Source organism: Heliconius melpomene, chromosome 18, assembly GCF_056956725.1.
Source record: "Heliconius melpomene rosina isolate 202511_hmr_F chromosome 18, ASM5695672v1, whole genome shotgun sequence".
NCBI lineage: Eukaryota > Metazoa > Arthropoda > Insecta > Lepidoptera > Nymphalidae > Heliconius > Heliconius melpomene.
The window spans coordinates 12,746,159-12,766,150 of NC_140406.1; the positions used below are offsets into that span (position 1 = coordinate 12,746,159).

At 32.2% G+C, this 19,992-nt stretch overlaps 2 protein-coding genes across 14 annotated transcripts in view; one reads left to right on the top strand and one right to left on the bottom strand.

Annotated features, from left to right (window-relative positions):
* Positions 1 to 660: 660 nt before the first annotated feature.
* On the top strand, positions 661 to 5,232 carry LOC146529628 (uncharacterized). The gene is made up of 4 exons (XM_085201959.1): positions 661 to 2,296; positions 2,378 to 2,487; positions 4,317 to 4,389; positions 5,135 to 5,232. The coding sequence occupies exons 1-4, from the start codon at positions 661 to 663 to the stop codon at positions 5,230 to 5,232; spliced, it is 1,917 nt and encodes a 638-aa protein (XP_085058085.1).
* A 3,988-nt stretch (positions 5,233 to 9,220) lies between these two features.
* The window catches only part of LOC146529629 (zinc finger protein castor homolog 1-like), a 78,536-nt gene continuing 67,764 nt past the window's right edge, over positions 9,221 to 19,992 (bottom strand). For 2 of the 13 annotated variants that reach the window (XM_085201486.1, XM_085201490.1), the window contains exons 8-27: positions 19,735 to 19,819; positions 19,171 to 19,297; positions 18,846 to 18,986; positions 18,474 to 18,675; positions 17,956 to 18,178; positions 17,612 to 17,738; positions 17,227 to 17,369; positions 16,821 to 16,971; positions 16,139 to 16,543; positions 15,921 to 16,022; positions 15,205 to 15,703; positions 14,652 to 14,977; positions 14,232 to 14,342; positions 13,917 to 14,065; positions 13,620 to 13,745; positions 13,240 to 13,359; positions 12,794 to 12,889; positions 12,387 to 12,475; positions 11,986 to 12,141; positions 11,166 to 11,733 (exon numbers count right to left, since the gene is read on the bottom strand). In XM_085201486.1, coding sequence (XP_085057612.1) covers positions 11,576 to 11,733; positions 11,986 to 12,141; positions 12,387 to 12,475; positions 12,794 to 12,889; positions 13,240 to 13,359; positions 13,620 to 13,745; positions 13,917 to 14,065; positions 14,232 to 14,342; positions 14,652 to 14,977; positions 15,205 to 15,703; positions 15,921 to 16,022; positions 16,139 to 16,543; positions 16,821 to 16,971; positions 17,227 to 17,369; positions 17,612 to 17,738; positions 17,956 to 18,178; positions 18,474 to 18,675; positions 18,846 to 18,986; positions 19,171 to 19,297; positions 19,735 to 19,819 — 3,536 coding nt within the window. In that variant the 3' untranslated portion in view covers positions 11,166 to 11,575. Of the gene's footprint in view, positions 11,734 to 11,985; positions 12,142 to 12,377; positions 12,476 to 12,793; positions 12,890 to 13,239; positions 13,360 to 13,619; positions 13,746 to 13,916; positions 14,066 to 14,231; positions 14,343 to 14,651; positions 14,981 to 15,204; positions 15,704 to 15,920; positions 16,023 to 16,138; positions 16,544 to 16,820; positions 16,972 to 17,226; positions 17,370 to 17,611; positions 17,739 to 17,955; positions 18,179 to 18,473; positions 18,676 to 18,845; positions 18,987 to 19,170; positions 19,298 to 19,734; positions 19,820 to 19,992 lie in introns of all 13 variants that reach the window. The other 11 variants (XM_085201477.1, XM_085201483.1, XM_085201489.1 and 8 more) reach the window with 10 other exon arrangements.

Below are 19,992 nucleotides of genomic sequence, written 5' to 3' on the forward strand. Positions count from 1 at the left end.
TATTTTATTTTTATTCATATTTTGTTATTTATTATTTATTTATATTTATTTATTTATTTTATATAACTTATTTATTATTTATATATTTCCCTCATACTTATAATGGCAATCAACATTAATACTTCCAACGATTCTTTCCTTTCCTTTTCGGCTATTTCTGATGGATTAAGCAGTAATGACAGCTTTCTAAGTATCCCCACGCTAAGTGAAACATTAGATTCAAATTTCTCAGACGTACTGAAAAATTTTAACATTATTCATTTGAACTCGCAAAGTATTCCTGCACACTTCCCAGATTTCTTATCTTCTTTCAACAATAATAATGTACATGCTATTCTAGTAACAGAGACATGGTTAAAACCATGCCTCCCTTCGGCTTCTTATTTACTACCCGGGTTTCATTTGATCCGTAACGATCGTATAGGTCGAGTAGGAGGTGGCGTTGCCATTTATCTACGCACACACATTCCTTATAGCTTAGTAGACTTTTCCAAAAGTGACCCAAGCTCTGGTCCAGAACATCTCCTTATTGAAGTCTGCTTTACTCATACTAAGATTCTTCTTGGTGTTTACTATAACCCTAACCTTGCGGTCGATTACTTTTTATCATTTGAAACCCTGCTAGAAAACTATAAACCTTCCTACGATCACACTATTATAATGGGCGACTTTAATACTTGTATGTTGAAGAAAAATCATCGTTCGTCCCGCTTAAAATCTATAGTCGATGGTGCTAACTTACATCTACTCCCCCTATCCGCTACTCATAACTTCCCTAACTGCGTTCCCTCATTACTTGATCTTATGATTGTTTCTTCTATTGACCATGTTGAAAAACATGGCCAATATCCTGCCTTAGCATTCTCTTACCATGATCTCATATATTTATCTTATAAAATTAGGCCCCCTAAAGCTAAATCAAGAATCCTTCTGCAACGTAATTTTGGTGGTATAGATTTAAATTGCTTGCGTGAGGACGCGGCTGCAATCGATTGGTCGAGTGTACTAATCTGTACTGAAGCTGATGATCAGCTGGCTCTTTTCAATTCGCACATATTAAAATTATATGATCATCATGCTCCATTGCGTCCCGTACGAATAAAACATTATCCTGCTCCTTGGCTAACAGACAAAATTAAAAAGCTGCAACATAAAAAGAATACTGCTAAAATGAAATTCAAAGAAAATCCTAATGATACCAATCGGCAAAATTACAATAAAGCTCGCAATCGCTGTAATATGATGTGTAGAGATAACCAACGACGCCATATACACAAATCTGTAATAGAGGAAAAAGACTCATATAAAGTTTGGAATTTTTTAAAATCTATCGGAGTTGGAAAAGCGAAACAATTTATAAATCCCAAGAATATCAATTTAAATGAACTTAATAGACATTTCTCTTCTTCCTGTGTTATTAATAACGCAACAAAATTATCTACTATTAACCATCTTAATGCTTTATCCACTCCAGGTGTTCCTAGTTTTTTCTTTAGTTTATTTGCAGAAAGTGATGTTAAGAAGACAATTTTAGCCACTAAATCTGATGCTGTCGGTGCTGACGGCATTAGTCGCAAAATGATCAGTCTCATCCTCGATATCTTATTACCTGTAATTACATGTATATTTAATCACTCTATATGCTCAAAGCAATTTCCTTCAATATGGAAAGATGCACAAATAATTCCTTTACCCAAAAAACCTAATCCTGTTGATTTCTCTGATTACCGTCCTATTTCTATTCTTCCTTTCCTATCCAAAGTCCTTGAGCGCTTAATTCAGACCCAACTCACTCAGTTCCTTTACCAACGTAACCTTATGAACCCTTTGCAATCCGGTTTCCGTCCTGGTCATAGTACGACAACGGCATTAGTAAAAATTACTGATGACATTCGTTCTGGCATGGATAGGCAACAAGTCACAGTCTTGGCGTTGCTGGACTTCAGCAATGCCTTTGGCTCCGTTGACTTTGATATCATGCTGGCTACTTTAAAGTCACTTAACATATCTCCTGATGCAATTAACTGGCTTCGTGAATACCTGTACGGACGTCGGCAACGTTTGCGAATACAAGATTCGTACTCTGATTGGACTCCTGTCGTTGCTGGTGTTCCGCAGGGTGGCGTGTTGTCTCCTTTGCTATTTTCTATGTTTATTAATACTATTTCTGATACTATTTCTTCTCTCTACCATTTATATGCAGACGATTTGCAGATATACAATCAAGCTAATATATCGGACTTACCCACCGCAATCAAGGACATTAACAATAGCTTGGAGAGTATATCTTCTTGGAGTAAGTCATTTGGTCTACATCTTAACTCAAAAAAAACTCAACTGATTTTAATTGGTAGTTCAAAACTTATTTCAAAAATAGATGTATCGACTTTACCACCCGTACTTATTAATAGTGACATTATACCATTCAGCAAAACTGTAAAAGATCTTGGTATCACTCTGGATAATAATATGTCTTGGGATTCACAGGTAAGTGAGGTTAGCAGAAAGATATTTGCATCCTTAGGTTCTCTTAGACGTTTGCGTAATTTTCTTCCTATACTTACTAAGATTTCGTTAGCAAATACTCTCCTTCTACCGATTCTTGATTATGCTGACACTTGCTATCTTGACTTAAGAGAGGAGCAATTAAATAAACTTGAGCGTATTCAAAATTTATGTATTCGGTTCATATTTGGCCTACGCAAATTTGATCACATCTCTGATTTCCGTAAAAAACTCAAGTGGCTCCCTATCCGCCTTCGCAGGAATACTCACATCCTTCATCTTCTTTACTGTATTCTGTTCAATCCAATTTCGCCTCCTTACCTTAAAGAACGTTTTGAGTTTTTGGGCGAGACACATTCTCGCTCTCTTCGCTCTGAACGTAATCTTATCCTCAAAATACCTTCTCACACTTCTTCCTTCTACAGCAGTTCATTTACTGTAACAGCGTGTAGGTTGTGGAACGCCCTTCCTTTAGTGGTCAGAAATGCCAAAACATTTCTAACCTTCAAGCGTCGTTTAAAGTTACACTTTATGTCACTTTAAGACTTAGGTTCTTTTTCTTTTTTTTTTCTCTCTGCCATTACACATTTTATTCTTACCATTTAGTTCTTATCTTTATCTATGTATGTATGTAGTTTATATGTATATGTGTATGTATTTGTATGTATATATATTGATACGGCTATTTTATTTTTATTTACGTATGCTTTGTATGTGTTATTTATGGTAAATATATTCTTATTTATTTTATACCCTTAATTATATTTTTTTTTGCACCCTACCCCTATCTTAATTTGCTATGTCCTCTGCCTTAAGGTTGCCTGGCAGAAATTGCTATTAAGCAATAAGGCCGCCTTTTGTACATTTATATAATGTTATTGTATTTTTTGTGTCTTTTCTTGGGTGTACAATAAAGAGTTATTATTATTATTATTATTAAGGAACCTAGTGTTAAAACACTACGTTCTCCACACACCGCCATCCCATTGTATGTTAGGTGGTACATCTCAACGTCACTCATTTTCCTATTATCAGAGCGAGGAAATGAAAGCGAGAAGTTAAATTGAAATATCTTTATAACCACCTATATTTCAATGAAAAAATGCTAATATCGTCTTTCTTTAAGGTTAAATATTATAAAATCATTTTATGCTAAGTTATTCCATCTATTAGAATAATGCATTGATAATTGTGGGTCTTTATGACTTTTATGAGTTTTCTATAAAATATTGCGAAAAAAGTTTTTTAGAAAAATGTTTTTTAAAGTTTTATCGTAATGTCGTCTATAGATGATTCCAAATTCTGATTCCGGTTGAAGTTTTATTTAAGCTCTTAAAAGGTAGTCTGACGCCGTCATTGCGCAGATTCGATAGCCACTGGAGGAAATTAAATATTTAATGTTTTCGATTCCTTGCTCTAGTAAAGAGGCATGAGACTTGACTGCAGGTACCTACAATGATTTACTTCGAAACGTTTGACGTGATGTTATAATCTACAGCCTTCCTCGATTAATGGACTATCCACTACTAAAATAATGTTTCAATTTGTTCCTGGTAGTTCCTGGGATTAACGCGTTTAACCAAACTCTTTAGATTTATAATAGTAGAAAAGATTTCAGATTTCATGAAGTACTCAATCCAACATGGTTAAGGTAGATGTAATAGTTTTTCTCTAGTAAAGTATGAGAGTTGATCCATCAAATAACAATATCCAATTTGGACTGTTGCCTAGTCCGTATAATTGGGAGGGACGTAACAATATACGTCCAGAACTATAAATAGGCATTAGCCTATAAGTAATGTTATTTACAGAGTTTTCACAGATTACATTTAACCTGGAATTATGCTGTGGCCACCGTGATAACACAGTATTTTGAAAAACGGGGTGGGTTGAGTGGGGAGTGTCTTTACACTACATTTCCTCTGCCTCATAACCAATAAAGATTCGTGTACGAGTATATTGGTTTACATTTAAATTTTAATTAGTATTGCCAATATTTATGTGTGGATGAGTAGTTTTCTTGGAGACGCGTTTTTCCAATCCTGAAAAGTCGTAAAAATAATAATAATTTAGCGTTTTTCATAAAAAATTAGAAGTATTTTAGAAATATTCTTACATTTCCGTTCCCTCGCCCTGGGAGACAAAATGGGGCATTGTATTCAGCCACTCAACACGCCATGTATGGAAAATATGACACAAAGCCCTCTAAATATCCATTATGAATGAATGCACAATAAAGGCCAAAAGCTGTTAGCATAAATGTCTCTATCAAACAGTTAAAAAAGCACAACACTCTTTGCTCGGTAAATTGCATAATATAAAAATCTATAACAACATTCTCTCTGCCTACTCATTAAATTAAATATCTATTTCATCCCAGATGATATTCTCACAATGTCCCAAAATAATGATATATTTGAACCAAAAAATCACATACAAATCAATGAAAAATCCTCAAAAAAACACCAGAGAAGTCCAAATCTATACAGATATTAAGAAACCAAACTGAAACAACGTACAAAATATAAGAATTTGGGGCCGTCGCCTACGTTACAAATGTACATGTACATACATACAAACTGATATATATATATATAAATGTACATTCAACCTAGAATTCATTCTTAAGGCACCAGTTGCGCTATGAATGATCCATTCAATATTGCGGCCGGTACGGCGCAGGCGTGTATCGATCGCGCTGGTTCAGGCGAGTGTGGTTTCCAATGATAGTGGTAGCATGTCTGGTGTCGAAAATTTACTTCAAATGGATTACTATTTTTTTTTTGGAAAATAATAGCTACGGAAAGCATCGTTAAATATGACTTAAATTATACATGTATGCGTGTTGTAAATTGAACTTGTCCACAAGTTCAAGTTTATTTAGTTTTGAGAGATTATTTAGTTTAGACATAATATTTAGATTTTTATATTAACAACAACTGTCTTCCAACTAGCTTATTTAATTTAATTAATAATTACAATTTTTAAGATTGTGCTTTCAATTTTGTGATAATGTCAAGAAAAAAATGTATATTGATATTTCCATAGGTATTTTCAAAAGAAAGAAATCATTTATTTATTATACCCAATTAATCATTAATTGAAATATTTTTAAAGTTATTCTGAAGTTATATTTGTTTCTATGAATCCTCCTTTTAAATCACTCACATATGTAAATTTAATGCTGTTCATAAATAATAATTATTTAAATTATAATAGCTTAAATAACTATTTGAGATACCTTTGTCTGTACCTACTAAGAATATCTTTGTTTAGTAAATATAAGTAAAATATATTATTTTTTCCTTTCCATCCATCAGCCTTTTAAGGTCCACTGCTGGACATAGGCCTCCCCCAATGCTCGCCACTCCGTCCGGTCCTGCGCCCTTTGAATCCAGCGGGTTCCCGCTGTCTTCTTAAGGTCGTCGGTCCACCTGGTTGGAAGGCGGCCTGTACTCCTTTTGCCGAGACGTGGTCGCCATTCGAGGACCTTTCTTCCTTTAGAGGGTAGTATTTTGAGAGGGAAGTATTTTGATAAGGTTTTCGCATTCTTGTCATTTGATACTGAAACACTAAGAATTTATTTATAAATGAAAAGTAACAACATAAATTTTACTTGTACTAAAAAGTTAAATTAATTTCGACACGTTCTGGCTTTCGACACATCAATGGACAATGACCGCCATCCGGAATGTTACGTTTTCGTCAAGTACGTAGTATGGAGCTTATATACGAGCCCACATATCCAAATTATTGGCCATAAATATACAGGTTAATATTTTAAACGATATTATGGCGTAGTTGAAACTTATCTGGGTATACGCGACGGTCTTGGGTTCAATCGTAATTCAGGTGAACGAAATTATACATATGAATATATTTTATACTGGCGCCCCTCTTGCGGCTTCGCCCGCTTTTACTACTGGATTATTCATATAAAAACCAAAAACCTACCTACTAATAACTACTATAAAAAATATGAAACCAAATATATCGCGCTGAAATAATACATTTAACTCCAATTAGCCAATACGTGCAAACGCATCTAAATCTTCGTTGCTATAAAGGCAGGCGGGTTTATTTTTCGAGCTTGTGGTTAATGCTAAACAGAGTATTTTGTCCCTGATGAAAAGCAAGCACTACGTGGCTGCCTGTGAGGAAAATTAAATAGAATGCATCGGCCGGGAATCGAACCCGGGCCGCCCGCGTGGCAGGCGAGCAATCTACCACTGAACCACCGATGCGTGTAAGGCAGGCGGGCGCGGCGGACTCATGGCGAGTGGCGAGTCGTTTCGCAGCAAGGATTTTTTGATATTGTAACAACTTCTAAAGTACTTATTAAAATGAAAAACAGTAAAAGACAGTTTTGTCCTACATTAAATGGCCAACGTAACTAATATACTTATTTATATGCTGAGAGTAAGGCATAAGTAAACCTTGACTCGATACGGCTGATGTGTGAACGGCGTGATGTGTTAAAAATTAAATGCGTTTTTCTCTAAAACTATTTGCAATTTCGAAATAGTTTAAAAAGAAAATTTTATCTTCGTTTAACGTAGAAATTTAATAAAGTAATTTAAAGGATAAGGATTAATACCATTATGGAAAAATATCCCTCACAATAAAAAATATATTGAAATTACAATTTTTAGACAGAAATATGATCACTACACGTTATTCTTAAACGATACGAATATGCCATCGCGGACTTTTTTGTAGATCTTGTTAAGAGAAACAATACTCCAGTACATTATTTTCATGTAGTTTCATGTACCATTAAAGCAGCGCATGCGCGAAAGTGTCTCAACGGGTAGGACTTTATACACATTTATCGTATTTATGTTAATTTACATAAGAATGTACAAATAATAAACTATACTCGTATATAAACCTTCCCTGAGAAATACTCGACCTAATGGTGGAAACCGCATAAAAATCCATTGGGTGGTTTAGAAGAAGAAGAGTTAGAAAGTTCAGACAGACACGAAAAGCGACTTTGTTTTATAAGATATAGGATAGGATAGGATAGGATATATTAGTAGTGGATGAAAATAGCTTGTCTATGACACATTCTGGGGCCCGTATTTAATAGCTGCTCTCAAGTCTGAAATCCATTTTGAGATACCATTTTCATTCATAAATTATATTTCAATGAATGGAAATTGCATCTCAAGACTGACCTCAGACTTGAGAGCGATTTATATGATGCCAGATATAGATACTAGAAAATATTGAAACGATTAACGTGATGTAATATAATAATAACTCAATAAATGGATTCTCCAACACAAACATATATTTCAATTCGAAACAGTAATCCTGAGATTAGTGCTTTCAATCAAAGAAACTCCTCAGCTTCATAATCTTAGTATTTAGTGTAGACGTCTTATACAAAGTGTGACGTAGAAAATATATTCGAAATATAACGTAAATTTCGAATATACTTTTTATACGGAGAGAAGTGGAAAATAGTGACTGGTTTTTTATGCCTTATTCTTTACATATGTTACAATAAAAAAGAATCAAATTTTCCTATGTTAAAAATTTTCGCTAACACATGAAGAGCTTTTCATTTTGGAATATTTTATATAACATACCTATTACATAAAGAACCTGTTAGGTGTATAAAGCGACATTTTTGGGAACTAGGCTAAGAATAAGATTACGATAAAGTTTACTTTGCTTATTTTATTTATGTCGGTACATAATTTGTAGACAAATATATGGACCGTTTATTTTGAAAGTGGTGTAAGTCCATTTTTGAGAAAAATGAGATATCACGTAATTCATGCTTAATTTAATGTACTTTTTTTATATATAACTAGTCCGTGTTTAATTTCTCAAAAAAATCCCATATTTTGAACAACTTAAAATCGGTCGGTAAATGAAATTGCATAATCATCGACATACTAACCTTTAATTTTCTCGAAACAAAAGAAAATGGACTTACACCACTTTCAAAATAAACGGTCCATATATGTAGTTAAGGCTAATCGTGGGCACTAGTGTGTGACTGGAAACGCGACTGGTTGTGTCAGTTCCCACTCGAGGAAATGAAATACATAATAGAGAACCTAGTGTCTTAACACTAGGTTCCCTCTGCCTATCCTGCTATGAGCGAGATACAGTGTAAAGCTGAATAAACTCTATTTTACATGACAGTATTTCGTGAGATAAGCGCATTCACCCAAACATACTATTTAACTTTAATCCAGTCAGTCTCATTAACATATTTCCTGTTTAGTTCGCACTTTAATACAAAACTTTCATCTTTTATGTAGGTAATGTAGGTTACCAGCAGAAAGCCATCGTCAGATGTGCCATAGTCTATGGATAAATCAATTTGCACTCAACACTGAATGGGTTGATGTCAATCGGACGGACTGACAGAGTGCTAATAGGCTTTAGGTAATTGACTCGGGAGGTTCATAGAAACGTTTGTAGGGCTTTCAACTTTTGTAGGTGCTTGTTAGAGTGTGTCATGACAGTTTTGAAGTTGACAATTTTTTAATTGAAACATCGTTTTGAGAGTATGAAGATAAAATCAATTGATAACTGACTTATTTTTTTGAAAAGTCAATTTGTTAATTATATTTTTAAGTTAATTTTATATGATTATTAAATAATAATTGGGAAATATCAATGCAGTAAATAAATAAAAGAAACAAGTTATTTAAAATGTAGGATGTAGGATTTGATAAAGAAAACGATAAAATCATTATATATTCTCATTTAATACCTAAAACTCATGAGGTAAACAACACTAAACTATTTTTCATACCAATCGATTGTAATCTCAAACAAACGGCTATAGTAGTAATTCGATTCAGATACAAGGGTATTTATATGTAAAGGCATTTTGTACGCAACATAATAATACCACTTAAACACTTTACTTTAATAAACAATCCAGATACTGTAATCGATAGAGCAAAATTAAATTAATTTAATTAATAATAATTTACACTATTTAATACTAAATACATAAATACACGAGTAATAAATGTGAAATGAAACGTAAATGATAGGAAAAATAATATAAAGAAAAACGCGAACATAAAATTAGATAACGTAACAAAGATAACAACGGATAAAAGTATTGCAAAGTTTGAGAATTTAAAAAGTTTTCATAATACCTGAGTATTTTCATGAACAAAACCATTTAAATACAATTGAAAATGAAAATAAAAATGCTAAAGAAATTAATAATTAAGTAAAATAATGTTTTGTACACGAATATACTTGCAAATTTAAAGGAAAATAAAATTAATAAGTAAATTGTTCTACAATGAACACTCACTAGTGTAAAATAAAAGTATAGATAACTTGATGATGACTAAATATATGGCACGGCCTTTATCATTAAGGACAGAAACTAACAAAGAAAATAATATGAATGATGATATTACTAAAATAATTGTATTTTTAGTTGTGTTTAGGAACGATAGAGGAGGGCTTATTCTATACAAAATACTGATACAAGCTAGGAATGGTAGATACAGTACTGTTACCATAAGATTAGTGTAATTTTTTAAATTGACGAACTTAATACTTACTATAATAAAAACCTATTGATTTCATAGTTGAAAATAAAAAAGAATATATTAAATAAGTATTTTTTTTATAATTCACATGAACTACATAGAGAAATAGATAATAAGTTATGATTTTCAATTAGCAATTATAATATAGTAACAAAAGTTTTTTTACAATTCCTAAGGTAACAGTAATAATATCTCAATATAAAACCGTGGAGCATGTACATGTAACAGTCTGTCTGTCTATAAATGTCTGTTTAAAAACTAACATGAAAACGAAAAAACTATCCGGGAATAAAAAGGAATGCAAAGGTTATGAAAATCTAATACTGATCTGATTATAGAATTTATTTTTTAATAAAAAAAAATGATATATGGCATTTTATGGCTACCTCATGGACACGGAGCTACTGCTGTAGACCAATATACTCTATACAAATTCATATTATAATTATAACAATTAGAATTTAACATATCTTTTATCTCATATATCTAATCTTATTTACATTTTATAAAATTGACGGTTTCATCTTAAATATTTTGATTTTCTTTTTATTTTTCTTAATAATTTCTTGTAAAAACTAATGTATTGAAATAGTCCACGATGATTTTAGATATAAATTGGTATATTTGTTTAAAAACGGAACTTTTATAAAGCGTTATAGAAACTACAATCTCTTTAGGGTGTCATCGCAAACCATTTCAACTTTTCGATATTGTCATGATTATTTCCGAGGCACAAAATGGCGTTCTTAACCCAATTTCTTATTGCCTTCATTTATTTTACGAAACCTAAATTAATAATACTATTCGTAAAAATGTCTTTTTTTTCATGGGGAAATAATAAATATAAATATTTTTCATATAAACTATCATTACATTGGTCTGGGTTTAGGATACACACTTAACATGCACTTAATTAGTGTTTCTTCATATTCATCAATCATTTAGAATTATTTTTGTGAAATTGTTTTGTTTTGTTTTGTTTTAAAAACAATTTAAATAATACAAATCCGATAAATATGAAGAAACACTTTATAATTACTAAAATCACTTGTCATTTGAACCGTTGTCACAAAACATCATCTTATAAATGATCAACGTATATACAACTCCACGCGATTTCTTTTTTTTCCCTATTTTTTATAATTAATTTTTTAATCAATCTTTTCGTGTATACATATTTTGGCACAACGTTGCCTTCTTAAAATTTAATGTCAGAAACTATTTTGCATCTAAGGCACAATTTCAAGGACTATATAATAAATATTTGTCGATATATTTTGGAGTACCACAAGGGAACATTCTAGTTCCGATTTCTTTCTTCGCATTCATTATTGATAATATAATTTATAATTATGTAATTTTTGTCAATTATTTAGTAAATCCTATATTATAAATGTATATATTTTTGTTACTTTTGATTATTATTCAAATAAGTTTAAACATTTTTAAGAATCACATTTCTTATATTTTGAACGAATATTTTAATACATAGCAGTCAATTTCGTATGTTTTCTGGCTTGGCATTGTCAATTAATCGCACTAGTGGAAGGCCCAAGGTTCGCTTCCTGGTGTTTGTACTTATGTGACGTCATCTGTGAGAGACCGAGAACAGCGAATCCACACTGTAGACAATGGTAGTGGGTTTGTTTCTTACTGTGGATACATTGAGGTTCGTAGCCGCAACCTGAAAGATAAAATTGTTTTGAGTAATGATAAGCTCAATATTAATTGATTCATATATTTTATTATTATAAAGGTAAATTAACATTTAAATTATTACTAAAATAAACAAATGATAATATTGAGTGTAGAAGTGACGATATATTAAAATTCAAAATTTATTTCTATTCTATATTAAAGAATAAATTATCAAAATCATCATATTTCTATTTATTATAAGGAATAATTTAATCAGAATAAAAGAACATTTTTTTACCTTTACCTTTGCTAGGTTGGAACTTTTCGAAGCCAGCAGCTTGTATGTTATCAAGTTTCTGATGCTGACGTCGGTGAGCGACCACTTTGTTGGTGTCGGTACAAACGAAGTCGCACTTGAGACAGTGGAAGTGAGATGCTTTGTTTTGTCCTGTCCCTGTAATTAGAAGTTAGTTAGTTTTGGTTCAAATTTTTTGTCTTTGGTTTTCTTTAGCTTCTTTAACGCTGTATATGTTTAGACAGTATATTATATACGTATATAAATATTATTCTATTCTATTTGAGGGTTTGTATCCTCACAAAAAAAAATGCTAAAAAAATTAAACATGGAGGAAAAAATTTGAGATAATTTTAAAATAAAATTTAAAAATATAAGAGAGTGAGTTCACTAACAATGCTTACCGAAAGTAGAGGCGTGGGGGCACTCCGGTCGTTGGCAGTACACGTTGGCGCGGTACTGCTGGAAGTCACCGCCCATTAGAGTGTCTAGTCTGGAAGTGGAAAGAGAGGACATTAGTATATCATAAATTAAATTTAAAAAAATGAATAAAACAAATTTGGTAAGTCCCCTAGTATTATTACATTTCAGATAAAAATAATCTGCCTAAAAATGTTTTTATTATTATTTTTAATAAAAAAAAAATGTTTAATGGAACATAGTTTTATACGAATTTATTAAAAAAAAAACTATATGTTATAGTAACCTACATATAGTTTTTTTTTATAAATTTCAATTCATTTCAATTCTTAAATACCCTTGTACACTTAAGCTATGTATATAATTTATTACAAAGTAATAATGTTTGTACCTTTCATGTCTTGCTGTGTGTTGGACGAATCTAGTTTTGTCACAGAAAGAGTAGCCGCAGTCTTTTCTAGTGCAGTGGAAATGGGTTTGATGCTCCCTGAAAGTTAAATAAGAATATGTTATTATTACGTAAGTAGCATACACCTTTTTTAAATTACATTTGAAATGCCCCTATATTTGATGGGAAAAGACGATTTTTTATAGAAAAAAAAGCGGTAAATATTCCGCAATGATTCTAGACTCAATTATCACTTGAAGAAATTAATTATTGTCATTTCCTCGCTCTGATACGAAGACAAAGCGCGAGGTTGATTTCCCAAAGATTCCTCAAGAGCGGTTTGCCTTTTCCGTGCGGTGTTACGTTTCTTCTGCTTATCTAATATGTATTGTGCAGGATACAACGTGAAGCTAAAAAAAGAGAAAAAAAAATTTTTTTTATTTTCTTACCTATAACCACATTGTTGATAAGCGCAATCTTCATTGAATCTGAACCGTAAGTATCCTTCAGGTATCGGTTCGTCTTTCAACACCCTCATGTGAGGGCCTCTCGGAGTGTGTGTGCGTCTGCTAACAATGGAAATTATGTTACGTTAATTTTAATATTTATGAAATTAGACTTCAAAATGTTTCAGGTTTATCAGCAACAAGGTCTTGCTTTTAAATTTAGATTTTAAACAATATCAAAGATAAAGGAACAAATAATGTTTTGTAAATGTTTCAAAAAAAGTATAATAACTTTTAAAAACAACAAAATCTTCTTATGATCAAAAAGGGAAAAACAGGGAGACACCATTGTTTAACACTACATTTTACACAAACATACTCACGTCTTAGCAATAAGTTCAGCTTCCTTATCCATTCCCGGTGGCATTCCGTGTCCTTGCAGAAGACTTTGTTCTAGAAGTAGTTCTGGAGGATACAGCATAGTTGGATATAAAGGGAAGGCGGATCCACTGAAAAAACAAGGTTAATTTTATAATTTATATTACTGTTTTAAAATATTTTCTTTATATATGGATGGAAATAAAAGCGTTTTCCACTTGGTAATGTATGAGATTTAAATCAAAACTAAACGGTAATTACGGATAATATAATTATACATAATTTAATTTATTTAAACTTACCCCTGGGAGAACAAAGCCACTTGTGCCAATCCGGGCAATCCAGCAAGAGATGCTGTGTACTGTTGTTGTATTTTCAATTGTTCTTGTAAGCTGCCTTTACGACCTCCCGCTAAGTACTGCTGAAGGAGGAGACTTTGAACTGCTTGAACCTTAAAAATGAAATATGGTTATTATTTTATCTTTAATTTTCTAATTTATATTTACTATGTAACCAGTCACAACTGATATTTTTATCTAATTAAAGTTCACCCTTAGTTGTTCTGGCCTTATAAGGACTATTCTGATGTGAATTTCAAGTAATTTTAATATTCTTACCTGTTCAGCAGGATTAGGTGGTCGTTGGGTCGGTGAAGGTGCTTGTGTGTTAGAGGAGGACGCGGTTGATGGTAAAATAGATATTTCAGGATATTCCCTTTCCAATGTCTCCTGTAACAAAGATTTAATAACTTAGAGATATAGTAACTGTATATTGCTAGAGATATAAAAGGATGGAGTGAATATTTTTAACTATAATTTTTAAATATTATTGGAAAAGAATGCATTTTTTTAAGAGTATAAAGTTGGAAAACTTTAGTATAATATAAGTAACTTTTTGATAAAAATTGAATTATCAAATTTTCGAATCGAATACTTGGTGATGATTGGAAACCTACATATTCGACTATTTATTAAGGTCCTTGTTAAACAATAAAAGGATGAAAAAATTTATAAAAATTTTTATTTAGAAAAACTCACCTTAGTAGCTGCCAATCCTATAGGTGCCGGTTCCATATTGCTATGTTTCTTCACCATGTGACTGAAGAGCAGCTTCAAATCCACATACGCTTGTGTACAATTAGGACAATGATAGTGTAAATTCATTCCTCCAGCAGTTTTATTTAATGGACATGTTTGATCATGACAAGATGGCGGAATCGTTGGTCCGCTTGTCTTAGGTTCGATTTTTCTCTGCTCGAAATCTCTCTGTTTAATTTCTTTTGATGGAGACTCATATGAACTTCGGGGTGAAGAGGTATTGCTTCGTAGGTGTGATGATGGATAGAATGTTCCCGTCGCTTTTACTACTGAAAATAATGGTGGTTAAAGATTAAGCGGATGCCAAGAATTAATTGAATTAGTTATATAGAAAAAGTATATATTTACGGATTTATAAATTTTATTTACTAGTAAAAAAGTTAATTGAATGTAATAAAAGTGTATCGAAAAAAGTTACACACACAATTTTCAGAACATTAAAATTTACCAATAATGATTAATTAATTATAATCTATGAAGGAAGAACACTCACCCGAAACATTATCCTGTTCTCTTTCAAATTCACTCTTAATGGAGAAATTCGTGGGTGGATATTCACTTTGATCTTTCATCGACCCCACACTATCCGCGGATGCTCTTTCCTTGATAGAATAATCCTTAGCTTCCTCAAAGTCCTTCTCAATCTCATGTTTCACTGCCATATGTTTATGAGTTACTAAAGCTGAGTATTGGGTCAAAATTGCGGGGCAATTGTTGCCTTGGATGCAATGGAAATGAGATCTTAATTGGTTTTTAAAACAACTTTTACCACCACATTGGTCATAGGAAGTGAAAAAATCAAAGCCTTCTAAAAGAGGGGAGACAGAATGAGATTCTCTCATATGAGTTTCCATTGTGTAATGGGTTTCAGCTGTAAAGCTACAGTTGAAGCAATGGAGATGGAGTCGAGTGGACTTCAAATGACAGTTAGGATAGAACTGGGAGCAAGAGTCAGGAGTTGTGAAAACTTCAAAGTGTTGGAATCTGATGCGCTGTAAGAAAAGATATTATATTAAATATACTATTTTTTTTATAAATTTATACTATGAATTGTATATTTTTCTTATTTATGGCACAAAGTAGACTATTACTATTATTAAAACTATTTTATGTAACTTAAACATTTTTGTGTAACAATTTTTAATGAAATTCCATAATAAAGAATAAACTAGTTATAAGCAATTAAAAAAAGATATTAAAATTACTTACAGGAAATTCCTCAACATTGGGTATAACAGGTGAATGTATCACAGGAGGTATTTGATTGCTTTTGGGCAACTTGAACGATGTGAAGATAGCTTGTGGGGTCACCTGATAAAATAATACATTTTATAATTACATTATACAATCTTAAGATTTATTAAAATATTAATTTGTTAAACCTAGTTTTATTGCTTTTTTTGGTAATTTTGGAATTTTACACTTACATTATCTGTCCAAACTTCAACCACACGATTTTTCGGTGGTCTTCCCCGTTTTCTACTGAACATCTCATCCAAGGAACTTGATGGGTTCACTTGCTGTGGTACAATACCAGGATTGGGTCCAAGACTTAACTGGGCTTGTAAATTGGGAGTTAATTGTGACGTCAAATTAGGCGCCATTTGGGCCAATTGTGCTAAGTTTGGCGGTAAGTTCGGCAAACTTGGCACTTGGCCAAGCTGTGCTGCCATATTTGGATGTAATTGAGCTGATAGTTGAGGAGTAAAGTTGGGAGCAAATCTAGCGGCCAAGTTTGGAGACATTGGACTTAACAGAGCGTGTTGGCGATGATGCTCCAAACGTCTGAATGGTTGGTCTTCAGATGATAATATGACAGCTCCACAGTTTTCCTGTGAAAGAATTGTGTTTGTGTTAATATTTTTTTATTTTCTATATTCATGTAATTATTTATTTTTTCTTTTAAAACAACTGTAAGAAGAAGACCTAAGTCGGTTTAATTTGTTTATCTTATATTAGTTAATAATTGACGGTTGTGAGTTCGATTTCCACTAGGGGGAATGAAATATTTAATTTTCTAGTAACAAGATAAAGCATGGCAATGAGTTTCGCCACTCAACACGATATCTCGAGTACGGAGTGCCTTAACACTTTACAAAAAAAACTTACCCAAGTACAATGATAATGTGTAATATCTCTAATATGTTGGCAGGCGGAGCTGGCGCAGGGGCTGTGACGGGAGTAGGTCACAAAGTATGCTTCAGTCACCTGGTTTTGCTGCTCATGCTCCATTACGTGTTTTATCATTGTGTTGTGGCAACTGGAATTAGTATGAAAAATATGTTTTCATTGTCATCCATCTATCCATTTACAAATAAAAGAATCAAATCAAACATATGGAAGGTTAAAAAATAACATGTTGAGGATACTATTTTCTTCCTTTTTATAGCATTTTTAAACTATACTTTAATTATTTTCAAGGTAAAATATAAATATGCAAAGTAATAATTTTAAAAAGAAAGCAAAGTGAAATTAACACATTTTTTTTTATTTATCATAGATTGAAAATACTTACCTATGAGCCAATTTACAGCCTTCGGCCAAACAATGATAGTGTTTGTTAAATCCACTGCATTTGTTGCATTTGTCTTCGGCGTCTTTACCGCCGTTAAAAGTTTCTATATACTTCCTCGAGACCTCTTCTACAAGAGCTGGATTCTGAAAAGTAATTTTAGATCTTTTTAAATACATACATTAGAATGTATGTATGTATGTACATATATTATGTACGTATGCTTGTTAGTAAGGTGTAGAATGATACCTAGCAACTGTTAATTTACAACCGTACAATCGTTGTCTTACCAGTACAATAGAGCCAATAAAATATAATATTTTTTTCCTCAAAATGAGAACCTACAACTAGGTTATATAAATATCTTTAAATATATAGTTATACTTACATAAGGATAGTCACTGTCCATCATAGAGCTGGACATGTCATCATCATGAAGATTACTCCCAGGAGAGTACATGCTGAGATCAGCTCCTTGCTGCATCAGAGCGTTTTGTATCATGGAGGTAGGTAATCTGAAATAATATTTATTTATTAAGTTTGTCTCATAAATTTATAAGTTATATAAGAGTAGTTTCATTTACTAGTTGATTTAGAAATTAGTAAAGTTGAGATGTTCTTATTTATCAATTTATGGAATGTAAATTCTCCTCTTTTCTATTAATATAAAGCCGAGTAGTTAATGCGACTGAAAATGGTTATAATTATAAAAAATATTGTAATATCTCTTACCCAAAACTCATTTCCTGTTCCTTCCTCTCATGTTTTCTCTTATGTGTGAAGATCTGACTGCTTGAATGTAATACATAATTGCAATGCGGTCGGATACAATGTATGTGGTTACAAGTGCGACTGAAGCGGCAGTCTCGGTACGGACAGGCCTCGTTCTTCATGTACTTCTTGAAGCCGTCCTTGGATAGGGCTTCGTCTTTAATATGGTAGGTTTTGTGTTTTTCTGTGAAAAAATGGTATTTTTGGTTATAATTTTTGTTCATAATGCAAAAATTACATTTAAAATAAATAACAATGTAATTCTAAGAATGTGAATAATATACCTATTTAAATATTTTTAATTTTTTTGAATTATAAGGTTGAAATCTTCACTCGCAAAACTTCACATTTTAACTTTTTATATTTTATCTTTATAATTAATCACACTCCACTAAGCAAAATTTTATTTTTATTTTTTTCTAATAGATAAATACAATAAAATCAATTAACAATATATTATGAAACCTCTCAACACTTACCCATATCAGCTTTATTCTTAAACGTATATGTACATCCTGGCCGCCTGCAATGGAAGTGTGTGGTTCTTTGTCCAGAGAAGATACAATGTGGCGCCGCACAGCTCTCCGTAGCACGGAACCTTTGGAAGCCTTCCTGAAGTATCGCCGAGTCCTTGCGATGGTAGTTCGCGTGCATTTGTACGTCTGACGTTGATATGTATACCTGTATGGAGGAAATTTGGGGGTTTTATTTAAAAATATCATATGTTTTTACTTTGTCTTGCATATGGCATTAGGCAAAGATAACCCTGCGGGACACTTGTCTTCCAGAGCAAGACAATATTAATGATATAAATATTAATAATTTTTAACTAAAATAAACTATTATCTTACCTTATCACAGCCATCTTGTATACAATGATAGTGGGTTTGACTCCGGTTATGGGGGCAGTCAGTGAATCGCTCGGAGCAATCGTCGAGTGGAGAATACCGCATGAAACCGTGCGCTAGGGACTCATCGCGTTTTTTGTGCCACTAAAATGTAAATAGAAAGTAAATGTCATGAATTTTCTGTATTATTTATTGTTTATTTTATTGTTAGAATAATATAATTTTGAAAATAACGAGTTTTATTAATAATATAAAACTGCTTAATAAAAAAATGGTGATTTATTTAAAAGAAATAAATGAAAGAAACATTAAACGATAAAATAGTTACCTTAAAATGTCTGATCATCTCCTCCTTCTTGCAAAAAACTCGGGCAGTACAGTCCATGCAATGAAAGTGCTCTCTGTATCCCAAGTCCTTGCAATACGATGATCCACATTCTAGTGTCGAACTGTATCTGTAATAATATAGATAAAATAATTAAAATAATTGCATAACATTTTAAGGTCTGATTATAACCAGATAAGATGTTATTATTAAATTAATTAGAATCAGAAATTTCTAATTTAATGATATACTCGTATTTTACTTTTTTGCTTTTCCTAAAGAACAGAGGCCAGTTTTCCGTAATTTTTTTTGCGGAAAAGCGGAAATTGCTCACCGCCGCACTTTGATTGACCAGCAAAATGAACATAATTTAAATATGAGCATTCCCGGAAATGGGATCGAACCCACAACTATCGCGTCTACAATCAACGTTATCCCACTGCACCACATGCAACATATTGATCTCAATCTCAAGTTTTTATGTCTTAAGTCAAAACCATTCTCTCATATTTCTTAATATTTTTTGATTCTAACAAAAATGGGATTATATATGACATTAAACCTTACCTTTTGACATATCTGGAGTAATCCACGGTAGTTTGCATAGAGTTCTTACGGGCCTGATCCAAATGATTCAACGCTGACAGCAAGCCTAAATAAAAATAAATCCTACATTACAAAAAAAAAACTCATATTATGCTAATACAAAAAACAACAATAAGCAACCATTCCTTTTCCTTCAAACTTATTCTTTTGTTTGGAACAGTCAAATCACCTCCATGCATCATATTCAAACGAACAATGTACTGTTTTCATCGTGTAGGA